Below are 13,755 nucleotides of genomic sequence, written 5' to 3' on the forward strand. Positions count from 1 at the left end.
GACGCAAAGCCGCAATCTGGATTGACGGAAGGCACGAAGCCGAGGAACACACCGCCTGCGCAAACTGAGCCAGACGGAAGGCGGGTTAGATGAAAGGTTGGAGTGGGAGGAAGAGTTAGAGAAATTAGGAGTGGGGGGAGGAGGAAAGGGAAGAAGGCGTAGTAGAGCAGACCAGGCGAGCCAGCGACAAGTCACGGGATCTCCAATTGCAATTCCACCGACAGTTGCTTGAGAGGGGTGTGGATTGAGATGAGGGGGGGAGATACCTGGAAGAGAAAGAGTTGAAGGAGGGGGGAAAAGGTGAAGAAACGAGATCCAAAGAGAAAGGGAAGAGGAAAGGTTAGGAGTCAAGGTAGTTGAACAACGTCTTCAAACTAGACAGACGTCGTCAATAGTGGGTTGCAATAATTAGAAGGTAACTTGGAGAGATCAATAATATTTTGGGGGGGCGGCGAGGAGGGGAGGATGAGGGAAGCCAGAAGAGAGAGGTTGATGGGAGCTGGAACGGGTACGGGTTTGGACTATTACGGTTAAGTCGGGGTCAGTTTAGCTTGTCAGTGATTCCGGGTAGTGGTAAGGTGGACATCACTGATTCAATAGACCCTTGGTTGGTGGTGGAAAAGCACAGGTGGGGAAAAGATCATGCTCATTTCCATTACTCTTGATATTGGATCGTCTGCTTGATTCTGCTACTCCTTGTAATGATTGTAATGACGTTGAACTTATCTACTGGATTGGAATGAAAGGTACGAGACAGTATGGAGTATTCCGTACTGTACAGTACATACATAGTGCCATCATGCTTCATCCTGGGTCTTTGCTTCCCTCCATCTATGACACCGCCTAATGACCTGAAGAGCATTGGATCCTACGAAAGAGCAACCGATTACTATACATTGCTCCTGTCATCGTTTTAAGTATTTATGGTTTATTCCTGAAGAATTAAGAAAGACTACTTCTTCCCCAAGTAAAAATTAAAAGATCCCTCCTTGTGTGCGTCCGCTTCAGGGAATCAGAATGCAGAGATGCGCATGCGTCTGTCTGTGTGTGTGCATCTGTTCCACCTCGCTACTGAGACGCACCATGTCGCCTCACTCCACTTGCCTGTGCCTTTCCCTCCGGTGGTTTGGCAATCTCAAATTCTCAACGCCAATGGGCTCGGCCCATGCGGCCTGTCATAATCCACCCGAGCACTTAAGATCCACCCCTCACTGGGTATTAGAGTACATACAACACTCATTACGGATATGTTGGCTGGACCAGTATCTACCACCAAGATCTGGAATGATCCCTTGCCGCATGGAAGTCCTTCAGTTGAGCCCACGACTTTTGGGACATGCTCCCATCTGATCTCTGTGTTGTCAGTACGCCTGAGCAGCAGCGGCGCAGGCGGTTCTCATCTGTGCAAACGAAGTTGTAGTCTAAAACATCTTCAAGTACTGGTGGTTTCTGGTTTCCCGCGTAAGGGGTTACCGTACGGCCAACACATCCGACGAAGACCATGACATGATTCCGAAGCTGGTCTCAAGTTTCAACACCTGTAATTGTGTCCATATAACTGAAGACTCGCGCTTGGGTCTAGTCAGTGGTGCCTTTGGGTGGACTGAAGGACCGTGCTTTATTTTGGTTCCAAGGACGATCGAGCAAGATCCGGCGATGATAAGGCTGGTAACTTGGAGCAGGTGGAACATCCACGGCATGGCAAACCTACTGAGTTACGTACACCGTTGCGCTTTTCATAACAGTTGCAGGAGCTACACTGAGAGATGCCCATATGATCAGATCATTTAGCAGCATTATGGTTGCTAGTCGTGACTTTTTCCGCGACAGGTCATTCAGCTGGGGTTTCGGCCTTGATATACTAGTGCGAGGTCCTCCCTCTGATTAGGTTAGGGGATAGGTTGGACTGTGTGAACTGTTCGCATGAGAAGATCGGCTATCGGAAAATATAGCAGGAGACTTTATCAGTCCTGTGGACAGCTGGAGGAGATACGGATTCTATTCTGGGATACACAGAATCGGAGCCAATAGTGAATCAGAGATGGCTCTAGTATCCGAGGAGGCTCACTACCTCGAAGGAATAACGTTTGCAGGCATGACAGCATGTAAACTGAGATATACTGGTCAGTCGTTCCGAAGGATTTCAAATCCAGACCCATTCCAGCACTTCGCTTCATTACTCGTACAGTCATACTCCGTAATACTTCCCCTATCAGCAATTGCTGCTGCAATACGCCCTGGGAATTCTCGAAGGCTGGTTGGTGGAGCAGGTGACCTGGAAGCCCATCGGGTAGGAGTGGATACTTTTTCATGCCTGAGGCAGAGAAACCCGGCGCTAACCAACACAAGTTGCAAGTTGCTGCCGCAGCGACTGGACCAGTGGACAGCCGGTGATCAGGTCCGACTTGGGATTTGGGGGCTGAAGATCCGATGCCCAAGAAAGAGAACTAACTAGAGAACAACAAAGTTAACTTAACCACAACCAGCACACTCCCCTCTACTACTCATTCAGTAGATTGACAGCTTGGCTAACACCTCATTACACAGTAGATATTGGATTCCTGGACTCACCCACTAACTTAGTCCACTAACTCCGTCTCTCTCCGACGACCTGCTGAGTACTTACTACGGAGTAGGTACTCCGTAGTTACCTTAGTCTGTTCTACCTAAATTCATCATCATCTTCATCACCACCACCACCACTTCAGCCATCACTAGTTACCACTACCACCGACCCCTCCCATCGGGTGGAAAAGAGGCTGGTTCCTTGGCTCTACTTATTGTGCGCTCATACTCCCTACTTTGTCTCCTATCTTCTCTCCCTTTTTCCTTTTTCCTTTTTCCTTTTTTCTTTTTTTTTTTCTTGTGGTTTGGCCACGGCTTCTTCCTTCGAGTCTCTTTTCTAATTCCTAATCTCGCCGCCGTCTTGCCGCTCTTTCCCCTTACACAAACCCTTTGAGACAGTCTTCGGGCCCGCTTCCCCGTTCCCTTGCGCCCTGCATCTGCTCGTCGCTCTTAAACCCTCGCATCTCCCCAGTCATACACACTCAACCCGTGAAAACGGGATCTCCTCGGAGTTTCCTTGTCTGCTGCCACTCATGCAGTCCAGCTCCAGCACCTCTCGCTCCCAGCAGCGAAGTCCCTCCGGCCAACATTTTCCCGCCGGTTCAGGAAGCAGTGTCGAATCTGCCATGGCTTCTGCGCCCCGCAGCTCATCCAGCTCAACACGTTCTCAACCTTCATCGAAGACTGTGGTGGTAAGTCAAATCCGTCTGCTGGTCACCACTCCTTATTGTTGCTCCACAAAATAAAATGTTCCGGCCTAACCTCGTGGTGCTGATGATCCCCGTCAGCCCGAAAGGCAGATCAACCAAATTGAGAAGAGTGTCACGCATCTCCTGGTAGCTACGAAACAACTGCTTGAAACCTTGACACAATGGTCCCGGCGACAGGCTTCGGAAAATGAGGTCTCAGATGTCTATGTGCGGTTGGGCTACGAATTCAACCTGGCCTGTCGCGCCTTCAACGCTATCGGAGTTGACACCTCAGATCTTGGCCCTGTTCCAGACCTCCTCCGCACCATCCTCGAAGATACCCTTAGTCAAGACGCATCCCCCCAGGCCCTCGATCGCTACCTTCCACGGATTCGTGATATAATCATCAATCTTCTCCATGGGCTCAAAAAGAAGCAGGCCCGGCTACGGTCCCGGCAGCAGAAGGAGGAAAGTAGACCTCTTCCCGGTCGACAGGCAAGTGCTGGAAGTGCTGCAGCTACGCAGGCGGCGATGAACCAGGCCTATGAGGAAACTGCATCCACAGTGACCTCCCCGAAACGGTCGACCCGTCGCTACGGAAGTAATGGCGCTGCCGAGGATGCCGTGGCACGAGCGTCGTCGACGACAGCAGCAGATGCGCGAGGCACGAGTTTTTCGGAACGGGAGGCTTCAAGGAGGGAGACGCAGAGTATCTTGTCTCAATCACCCCACTCAGAAAACGCGACACCTTCGAAGACTCCTGTGGCTCCAACCACCGCGGCTTCGTACCCCGCACCCCCGCCTCCTCCAAAACAGGATGATGCGCTAGGGGCTCTCCAGAGAAGCGGTGAATTGGAGCGTCGTGCGTCTCGACGCTTTTCTGCGTATCAGATACAGAAGCACTTAGGTGGTTCGTCGAATGGTGTTCCCGTGCTCCCAACTCAAAACTCCCCCATCCCAAACCGTGGCCGGGATGTGCGTGAATCTCTCAGCGCTGTGCGCTTGCGAGGATCTGTCCATGCACGACAACGATCCACAAACCGGCTAACCGATCTAAAAGGTGCCGCGGCGCAGACACCTTCGAAAGTTCCTAGCATTGAAGAAGAGCGCCCAAAAGCCAATGCTGAAACACGTGCGCAGTCACCTGTGGAGGCCGCTGTCACCACCAAAGATATGGCTTCGGGACGCCCGGAGGGCGACGTAGCAGACCCCTCGGTGACCGGACGACAGCCAGCTCTGCCTCAACCTCCGGATGAACCGGCCCTTGCCGAAGCATTCGAGCCGACCAAGGAAGCGACGGGAGCAGCTCCACCTGGAACTCCAAAATCCGAGCGACGCCCACCGTCGGCCGCTACCGCCACTCCGCCGCAATCGTCTCAGTACTCTCCGGAACAGCAGTCTCCGGGTAAGGAACTTACCCTGTTTTTGCAGTACAGGAGCAAAATCAAGAAGTTCGTCCTGCCTGAAGGTTACACGGGCCTGACCATCGGGCGCCTTCAATTGGCTTTCATTGAGAAGTTCGCCTGGAATACCCACAACAATGGAGTGGATTTGCCAGAAATCTATATCCAAGATCCCGTTTCTGGTGTCCGCCACGAATTGGAGGACCTGAGCGACGTCAAGGATAGATCTGTCCTGGTGCTCAATATCGACATTCTCGATGAAGTCAAGAAACATTTCGATGATGAATTTGGTGGAGTTCGTCGATTGATTGAAGGTGTCAAGGGGGCTCTTGAAGGTCAAGAGAGCATGATGCAGCGTGTTTCGGAGCGCCAGCTGGAGGCGGCGAAAGAAATGGCTCGCTTAGCTGCTGCACCTCCTGGTCCGGTCCTCGGCAACGCGAATCTCGGGGATAGCCATAAAGGGCCCATTGCAGGAAGCAACAATCAAGTTGCAGAACTTCAGAGCTTGAGACGTGACCTTGCCGTCCTGCGCCAAACGTATTCAAACTTTTCGTCAGACATTGCCAGCTCCATGAACGCGATCCGCACCAAGGCAGGCAGCCTCAAGACTGCCGCTGCAGATGTCTCCGTGCCATCTTACGAAGGCGATGCTGGTCGGGTGCGTGTAAATGCTGGTAAGAAAGAGCTTGCCGAAGAGTCCGAACGCCTTGTGGCCCGCGTCGACGATCTCCAGGACCTCGTTGAGGATCTCCGCAAGGATGTGGTGAGCCGTGGCGTTCGACCCCTTCCAAGGCAACTCGAGACTGTCAGCAAGGACATTAGTGCCGTTACTAAGGAAATCAAGAAGATGCAAGAGTTCCTCAAGCGGGAGAAGCCTGTGTGGACGAAAATTTGGGAGAAGGAACTTCAGCTGGTCTGTGAGGAACGGGATCAGCTTACTATGCAAGAAGATCTCGCGGCTGATCTTCAGGACGATTTGGAAAAAGCCGCTCAGACTTTTGCGCTTGTTGAACAGGCGACCAAGCAGCAAGCGCTGCAGAATACTACCGGCGGTCCCGCGCTGCGTCATACTTCACGCAATGTAGTAATTGATCCGGCAGTCGACCCGGTGAAAGCCAAGGATAGCGTTCTCGGAGAGGTGCGTGCTCTGCAGCCCAACCATGAATCTCGACTGGAAGCGATTGAGAGGGCGGAGAAAGCTCGCCAGAGAGAGCTTGAAACCCGTCTGGTTGGCAAATTTCAGAAAGAACTCGGTGCATTCGTTGAGGAAGGCAAGTTGAAGAAGAGTGGAGGTGTGGAGGAGGCCGAAAGACTTCGTCGAGCCAAGGATGAGCGTATCCGCAAGGAGGTTTGGGAGAGGCAACAGGCACGCGCGGCTGAAATTGAAAAAGCTGAAGCTGAAGCGGCAGCAGCAACAGCAGCGCAGGCGGAGTCAAGTGAAGAAGCCGAGGGAGATGCTGAAACCAAGCCCGACTCAGACGATCATCCAGCACCTGCGGAGGAGGTAGCAGCCACTGAGGGAACGTTTCTTCAAGAGAAGAATTCTGCTTCCGAAGACGACGAGGAGATGGACGAGGAGCAGAAATCACCGAGCGTGGAAGTCGATAAGAACGAGGAGAGCGATAATAATAAAGTCGAACCTATCGATGACGCTCATCGTTCCGATCTCGAGCCCTAGGAATTCGCGCTGGTTGGCCAGCCCGCGGCCAACATGATCAGCTGCATCCTCATTTTCCTCATCATTTACATCTTACATTTTGCATAACATGATTTGGATTGCGCTCTTTTGATTTCTCTTTTGTGTGTTCTTGCCGATACTTTGCCTCTCTTGATCACACCCTTCCCTTTGCGTGTTTTGATTGACTCGTCCCGCTTTGACCTCGTCCATTGTTTGCTGGATGTGCATGGGAGCTTGCGTGTCCGTGTATTGATACCCTGCCAGCTTGTGGCACGTTATGAACCTTGATGATAAGGGGGGGGGTTAGTGCCTCTGGTGCGATATTGCTTCGCTGGAGGCCCAGCGAAGCATGGATCTCTGCTGGAGTTGCTTCAACATTTTGTACATTGTAGTAGAGGACCGATAACATTTTCGAGTGTTCGAGTGTTGTTACTATTGCACAGTAATATTGCACAATTTACCACGAGAATTTTTTCACTTCAATGGAGAAATTCACACAAAACCCATCCCCATTTGTAGCTTCGACCGATCGGTTCGAATATGCGACCCAGAAGGCACGGGGAAAACCGTCAAGCTAGCGAGTGCAGGCTGCACTGCTTGTCCCGGGCCGAACCTTAACGCTTGCCGATTAACAAGTACTTAACAACTACTAACTACTACTACTACTACTACTACTACTACTACTACTACTACTACTACTACTACTACTACTACTACTACTACTACTACTACTAATCAGGGCCCTTGTGAGTGGAGGCATGGATGGTCATTTGGCTCAACACTTCGTATCCGCTCTTTCTCGTGTTCCTATTATTTTGAGTCGAGAGGATATCGAAAAATATGACCCCAGCGATACAGGTCTCTTCGACATGCTGTACAATAGTCTCTGGCAACATGTCCGGCTCAAGCCCCCGTTGAGTGACTCAGGGCCAGGCTGGCGAGTTGAATCTCGGCCCATGGAGGTTCAACTGAGCGATCACGACAATGCGGCAATGTGCCATCTTCATCTACCTCCTCTCACGTGCCATCATAGCCTTTCATCTGAGCTCCATCGACAGATTGAATACTTCTATGAAGCAAGCCCAGAAGCGCAACGCAGCGCTTGATCAGCGGATCTGGTTCCGTCGCACAGGCTGGGCTGGTCTGGTCTAGAACAACAAACGAACCATGCCTGTAATGAAGGCACACCCACCTGCTACATGGAACAGCAAACAAACAACACATGGAGAGGCTCCGAAAAAGTCGCTCAAGATCCTTCATCGCAGTATGACCTGCTGTCCAGAAGCAAAATCATCAATGGCGAGAGCCCGAATGACTCGAGTGGCTTTCCTGGATTGTCTGGGCGTACTTGCGGTACATTGAGCGTCGGAAGCCGTACCTGGATGTGATCAGTAGACGGCGCCAGTGGCGAGCTCCCAGCTCCAGCGTAGTGGGTGAGGTCTGTTGTCATGACACATTCAGAGTATCGAAGCGATAGTCGTGTGAGCGAGAAGATCCGGTGTGATTTGTTGCAAGATTATGTGTATGGAGCAGTAAGTAAGCAGACGCAATGCATGCGAGAATATCCCTAGTCTTGGTTCATAGATACGATGATAAGCTGCCTGATGGATTGGTACTTGTCACTCAGATGCGGGGGCATCGTTCGTTTCTCACTTCATAGACTTGACATGCCTTTGTGTCGGGGGTCTGAGCTCTACCATTTGTGTGATAGGTTTGTGAGCCAGAGCACGAGACGTACAGCATTGGCTTTGATACTATGTACAGTTTAACATGCACTAAGCAGTTTTTGGAAAGCAGTGTGCTTTTTCTGGACCCCTGGGAAACTGATGTTACTATAGGGACGGTGTTGTAAACGGCTTCGAACAGGAATGACGCAAGTCTTGTAGTTGGGTAGAAGTGAATAACACCGCTAACTACCAATCCCACCATCGGCCAACCGTGATTTTCTGAACTGCGAGTTGCCATCTTGTGTATCTTCAGTTTTCTTCTGTGTCTTTTTTGTTCTCCAGGCCTCGTTTTCACCTATATCTACATTCGGCTTTGTTAGCCCTAACCATCATTTTGACGCGTCGTGTGGCCCTGAAGCAAGAACGATATCACAGTCATGGTCATCGAAACGACCCCGGTAACTATCTGGCACGAGAGTAAGCCTCAGGATGAGTTCCTCGACGAGCGCTTCGGGAAGCTGTTCGACATGAGTAACGTGGCGCTGGTCGAGCTCGCCCTCAGCGTCCGCAGCAAACACAGCACCGACAACACGCAGGCCACCGCCAAAGTGATCGAGCACTGGATTGGCACCTACAACCTCATTCACATCGTCGAATTCAGCGACGGGCTCAAGTACGTGGTCCGGGTGCCCGCCAGCGCCCGCCACGGAACTATGACCGAGGCCGCACAGCGCGCGTTGATCACCCAGGCACACATGATGCGATTTGTCAAGAAACGGACCATGATCCCGATGCCGAACGTCTTCGACTTCGATGCCGGCTTTGACAACATCATCCAGGCGCCCTACATTGTCATGAGCTACATCCCTGGGCGGATGGTGGCGGAGGCGTGGTTCGATCGAACAGGGCCCGTTCCGCTCGAGGAGAAACGGCTGCGGATCTTGAATGATGTTGCTGAGGCGGTGGCGCAGCTGCGTGGGTTCCAATTCGACCAAATCGGCTTCATTGAAGGGGACGAGGCTGCCACCGCACCTGGCGGCGCAAGAGGCAGGGGAGGACACCAGCCAATACCGATGGGCCCCTGCTTCGGCTGGGAGGAGAACTACCTCCAGGATACCACCCATATCTTTCATATCGAGCAGTGCGGACCCTTCACTTCCTCGGCCGCGTACCTGCGCAACCGCCTGCAGCGTACCACACAGTGGGTGGAAGGGATCCCCGATCGTGGCTGCCGCGTGCTGCTGGACCTGATGATCGATTGCCTGCCACGTTCGACCCGGCGCCACAGCGAGCCGCGCGAGTCGTTCGTGCTCAGCATCCCCGACCTCAGCGCCAAAAACGTGCTCGTCGACGAGCAGGGCCGCGTGACGGGGTTCGTTGATTGGGACGACGTCCACACCATGCCGCGCTTCCTGGGATACGCTGGCTTCCCCGGCTGGATCATCACCTACCTTAACCCGCAGCACATTCTCTATGCTCCTGAGGAGCATGATCAGGAGGAGGATTCCCCCGAGCTGCTGAAGCAGTACCGTCGGCTGTACAATCGCAAGATGCAGACCCTATTGCGCGGATCTCGGGATGCCCGGTTCGTCCACAAGTCCCACTACTATCAGGCGGTGCACTCGGCGATCTGTACCCAGCGCGGGCGCCTGCATCTCGTCTCCAACCTCGTGGCGAAGGCGTTCCCGACGGATCTGGGCATGGCGATGGATTTGATTCTGTTGGCGGGCCAGGGGAAGCTGTCGACCGATGATAAGGATCAGTTGACGCACGGGTTCCAGATGCTGTTCGCGGTTTCTGGATGAATGGTAACGGTGGGTTGGATTTGTGCTGTGCTGCACGAATGTACTGTACATAAAATTGTTTCCCAATTTGGCGATGCATATCCCTGTCATGGGGATGGCATGTGACCCAGCCATTGATCGGTTCCTGGATTCAGTTTGCTTCGATGATGATATCACCTCCAAATGTCTGTACCACAGTTTAGAAACTTCTTCTTCTTCTTCTTCTTCTTCTTCTTCGTCATGCCAATCCCAAGATAAAATGTCTGTGCCAACGCTACTCCTCGCTCTTTTACCTCTCCTAGCAATATACCTGTGGCAACGGCTCCGATATCTGCGATTCAACCAGCATGCCTCCTGGCCGCAGCTCCCCCCTTCCCTCCTCTGGGGCCACATGAAAGCATTGAACGAGTTCGTCAAGCGCGGGGAACCGCGTAGGCATATCGGTATGCTGCTCCACTCATATACCCAGCCAGTAAAGTACTCAGGTGGAGAACTGCAGATCACGTATTCGGGGAGATACAGCAGTCTCTCGGCAACCCGCCGCTGTTTCTTGTCGACCTTCGCCCTGTCGTGGGCGTTATCGGCATAGTGTGCAACCATGAGGTCGCAGAGCAAGTCTCGAGGAGCACCAAGGCCTTTCCCTACAGCATGAGCAAGTCTCCAACAATGAAACCGCTGGAGCCGCTACTGGGGCCGCATTCGGTGATAACCGCCGAGGTTTGTGTTGAATTATCGATTGCGCGCTTTGCTCCCATGGAAAATCGACGGACTGATTTATGTCCTTCATGCTAGGGCGAACAATGGAAAGCTCTACGCAAGCGCTATAATCCGGGCTTTGCTCCGCAGCACCTTCTTACGCTGCTGCCTTGTATTATTGATAAGGCACGGATCTTCATTCAGTGTCTGGATAAGTACGTGCAGACTGGCGAGGAGTTCTCTCTTGAGGACCGCTGCACCAGTCTAACGCTGGACATCATTGGTAAGCCTCATGCACTACGTGAATCTGGTTCTAGTAAGTTTAGAAATCCTAACGTTATATACGATCTCAGGAGCCGTCACGATGGACACCGACCTGAACGCCCAACTTCCCACCAACCAACAAAGTCAACTCGCCCACCGCTACCGGCAATTACTTGCCAGCTACGGCCGCGACGGCAAGGCCAGCAGCTTCCATCCAACGGGGCTTCTGAAACCTTTCATCCTGCTCCGTCGCAAAATCCTCGTCCACCAGATCGACCTCCTGCTCAAAACCCACATCGAGACAAAATTCGCTGAGCTGCAGACCACCACAAATAAGTCATTCTCCCGAAGTATCCTCGGCCTCAGTCTCCAAGACATCGATTATCTCACTCCCCGCATTATCCACGAAACCGCCGACCAGCTCAAATCATTCTTGTTCGCCGGCCACGACACCACTAGCATACTACTGCAGTGGACGTTCTACGAACTCAGCCGCACCCCGCGTGTGCTGGACGCTGTCCGCCGCGAGCTGGATGCGATCTTCGGGAAGGAGACGTCCTCTTCGCCGGCCGCTGTCGCGGAGATCTTGCTCGCTGGGGGCGACGAGTATCTGTCGCAGATGACGTATATCGCGGCGGTGATCAAGGAGGTCCTTCGATTACATCCCCCCTCAGGAACGGCCCGTTACATGCCGCCTGGCACGGGGTTCACGGTGACTCTTCCTGACGGGCAGACGATGTGTCTTGATGGGGTGGTTATCTACGGTTGTGCGACGCTGGTGCAACGCGACGAGGCGGTCTTTGGCCCCACGAAGGATGAGTTCTGGCCCGAGCGGTGGTTGGAGGGTACTATTGCGGGTGGTGGTGCTGCTGTCAAGGGTAGCAGCCGTGCTTCCTCGGATGATAGTTGGGAGAATGTTGGTGGTGCTGGTACTGAGCAGATCCCCGTTAGTGCGTGGCGGCCCTTTGAGCGCGGTCCACGTAATTGCATTGGACAAGGGTTGGTCAATCTTGAGGTCAGAGTCATCCTGGCCTGTACTGTCCGGCGGTTCGACTTTGGGAAAGTTGGGCTTGGGGCTGTTGCTCGAGATGCTCAGGGGGTGCCGTTGCTTGGGCCGAAGGGGCAGTTGGAAGTTGTGGAGGAATTGTTTAATGTGAGTTTTTTTTTCTCTTTCTTTTCTCTTTCTTACCTTTGTTGCTTGTATGCAGGATTTTTGTGCCACTGACTTTTGCATTCCCTAGACGATGCAGGTGACAGCGAAACCCGTGGATGGGACCAAGATTAAGGTCAGGTATGCGTCTTGGGGATGAGTTCTACAGACATCATTAGGGAATAGCACAGTGACGAACTCAACACGAAAGTCGAAGCAAAGTGTATTCCAGCTAGTAACATGCCCAAAGCTGGAGAACTGTGATATAGCTGCTTCTGATGGCTATGGCTATCTCAGACTTGGAGCTCAGATAATCCCGTACCAGCCCTGCCGTGCGAGTAGGTAGGATTGAAACCCTTCCCAACACCACTCTTTCCTCCTATCCTGCACCATAAACCAACCACGACAAAAGGTCCGCTTCGGGGGCGCTGGCAGCGTCCTGAGCGGACCCCTCTATTGAAACGCGCTGCGCTATCGGGATATGCTGACCGGGTATAGGACTTGTTCTTATCTTTCACCCGTCGGAATCTATATCTTCTATCCTCCACATGTTCGCTCTTCTCGCTGTACGCTGATGTATACTGCTGAGTATAGTAGTGGGAAGGGGTATACTCAAAAGTCTATTCACATCAGCCATTGGCTGACCGCACAACTCCACGGTTGGTATAAAGAGCCGGGCTTTTCTAGGTACTCCTGCACTTGCTTCTAGATGAGATGTTTTATGGAATGCCCAGTCATAACATTCAGTCTGGGGCAGCGCTGTTGTCTTCAACATGGATGCGAATGTTTGGTCCCGGAATTGGGTACTAGGAAACGGGCAGAAGCTACGGTATCGAATATACAAATAGCTAAACGGCTTGTTAATCTTCACGAGGCAGTGGGACATGACAGGGCGGCCAATGAAATTATTCTCATGGCGCCTAAGCTTGTAGCCGCGTTGGCTCCTTGGCCAAGTCAGAGCGAGCTACAATATTGAACGGCAAAACGGGTCAGGTGGAGCACTAGAGTAAGTCAAGGTTAGTGGGCAATTCCCGGCTTGTGTGGAGAATGTAGCACACTAAGGTATAGTAGTTCGAAGTGCAAGGCCACACCAGCCAGATTTTAGTCAAATATTCGTCAAGAATTGATCACGAAGTATTACCAAAATTCGATCCATAGATCTTCGTGCTACTTTCCGGGAATGTGCTAGTAGGATGAGACAAGTTACAGAGCGCGCGTTAAGCTACGTGAAGATGGCTTCTTCGACCTATCATTGATCGCAGTCCCAAAGAGCTAGTCTTCCTAGGGCAAGGGCTTATAGCACTGACACAGGCCATATACGAGATGGCTCGTCAACAATCTCCTGCATATTGCTGTGATTGAACTTACATGACCAACGCATCATCATACTGGCCATCATGTGCTGCTCGTTAAGTGCTCGCAGGAGCATCCAGCCGGGAGAAAACGAAGTGTGCGCGGGAGGTTTGGGAGGAGAGGGTTGATGGTAGGGATTAATATTATCAAGGCTGATCATGACTTCTCAAAGACTTCAGAGAGGACTCGTCTCAATGGGTCAGGGTAGCCGACAACCTAGGTACGCGCAGGCCAAACTATGGTCTCCGTGGGCTCTGTCATATGGACGGGAGGGTGACGATATCACAAACAAGAGTTGAGATTTTAAAAAAAAAACATACAACAGAAGGGATTCGCTGGTGGTCACCCACCCAACTACTAACCTCCCGGCGTGTGGCTTGAGTACGGCTGAGCGGACGGGAAGCCCTATTTTCCACACCCTGTGGTCGTATGTACTTAATTAGATTCGGACTGCTATTATCTTCCAGGTTTCATGAGTAATCCTCGCATGGTTCTCGGCTTTGTTG

General features: G+C 52.3%; 3 protein-coding genes across 3 annotated transcripts; all 3 read left to right on the forward strand.

Annotated features, from left to right (window-relative positions):
• Nucleotides 1-3,191: 3,191 nt before the first annotated feature.
• On the forward strand, nucleotides 3,192-6,335 carry BP01DRAFT_294570 (formin-mediated actin nucleation enhancer; the record flags this gene model as incomplete). Its single annotated transcript, XM_025571780.1, has 2 exons — nucleotides 3,192-3,257; nucleotides 3,354-6,335. The coding sequence occupies 2 exons, from the start codon at nucleotides 3,192-3,194 to the stop codon at nucleotides 6,333-6,335; spliced, it is 3,048 nt and encodes a 1,015-aa protein (XP_025432144.1).
• Nucleotides 6,336-8,094: 1,759 nt separating this feature from the next.
• On the forward strand, nucleotides 8,095-9,832 carry BP01DRAFT_397375 (uncharacterized protein). The gene has a single exon (XM_025578503.1). The coding sequence runs from the start codon at nucleotides 8,440-8,442 to the stop codon at nucleotides 9,805-9,807; it is 1,368 nt and encodes a 455-aa protein (XP_025432145.1). The 5' UTR covers nucleotides 8,095-8,439; the 3' UTR covers nucleotides 9,808-9,832.
• A 213-nt stretch (nucleotides 9,833-10,045) lies between these two features.
• Nucleotides 10,046-12,056, forward strand: BP01DRAFT_294415 (cytochrome P450; the record flags this gene model as incomplete). The annotated part of the gene is made up of 5 exons (XM_025571770.1): nucleotides 10,046-10,229; nucleotides 10,286-10,503; nucleotides 10,579-10,765; nucleotides 10,836-11,899; nucleotides 11,988-12,056. 5 exons carry the CDS (start codon nucleotides 10,046-10,048, stop codon nucleotides 12,054-12,056), a joined length of 1,722 nt encoding a protein of 573 aa, XP_025432146.1.
• Between the last annotated feature and the right edge of the window lie 1,699 nt (nucleotides 12,057-13,755).

Source organism: Aspergillus saccharolyticus (assembly GCF_003184585.1).
Source record: "Aspergillus saccharolyticus JOP 1030-1 unplaced genomic scaffold BP01scaffold_11, whole genome shotgun sequence".
Lineage (NCBI taxonomy): Eukaryota > Fungi > Ascomycota > Eurotiomycetes > Eurotiales > Aspergillaceae > Aspergillus > Aspergillus saccharolyticus.

What these genes read in the sequence shown, in the direction of transcription:
- BP01DRAFT_397375 (XM_025578503.1), top strand. Translation starts at nt 8,440, where the DNA reads ATGGTCATCGAAACGACCCCGGTAACTATCTGGCACGAGAGTAAGCCT.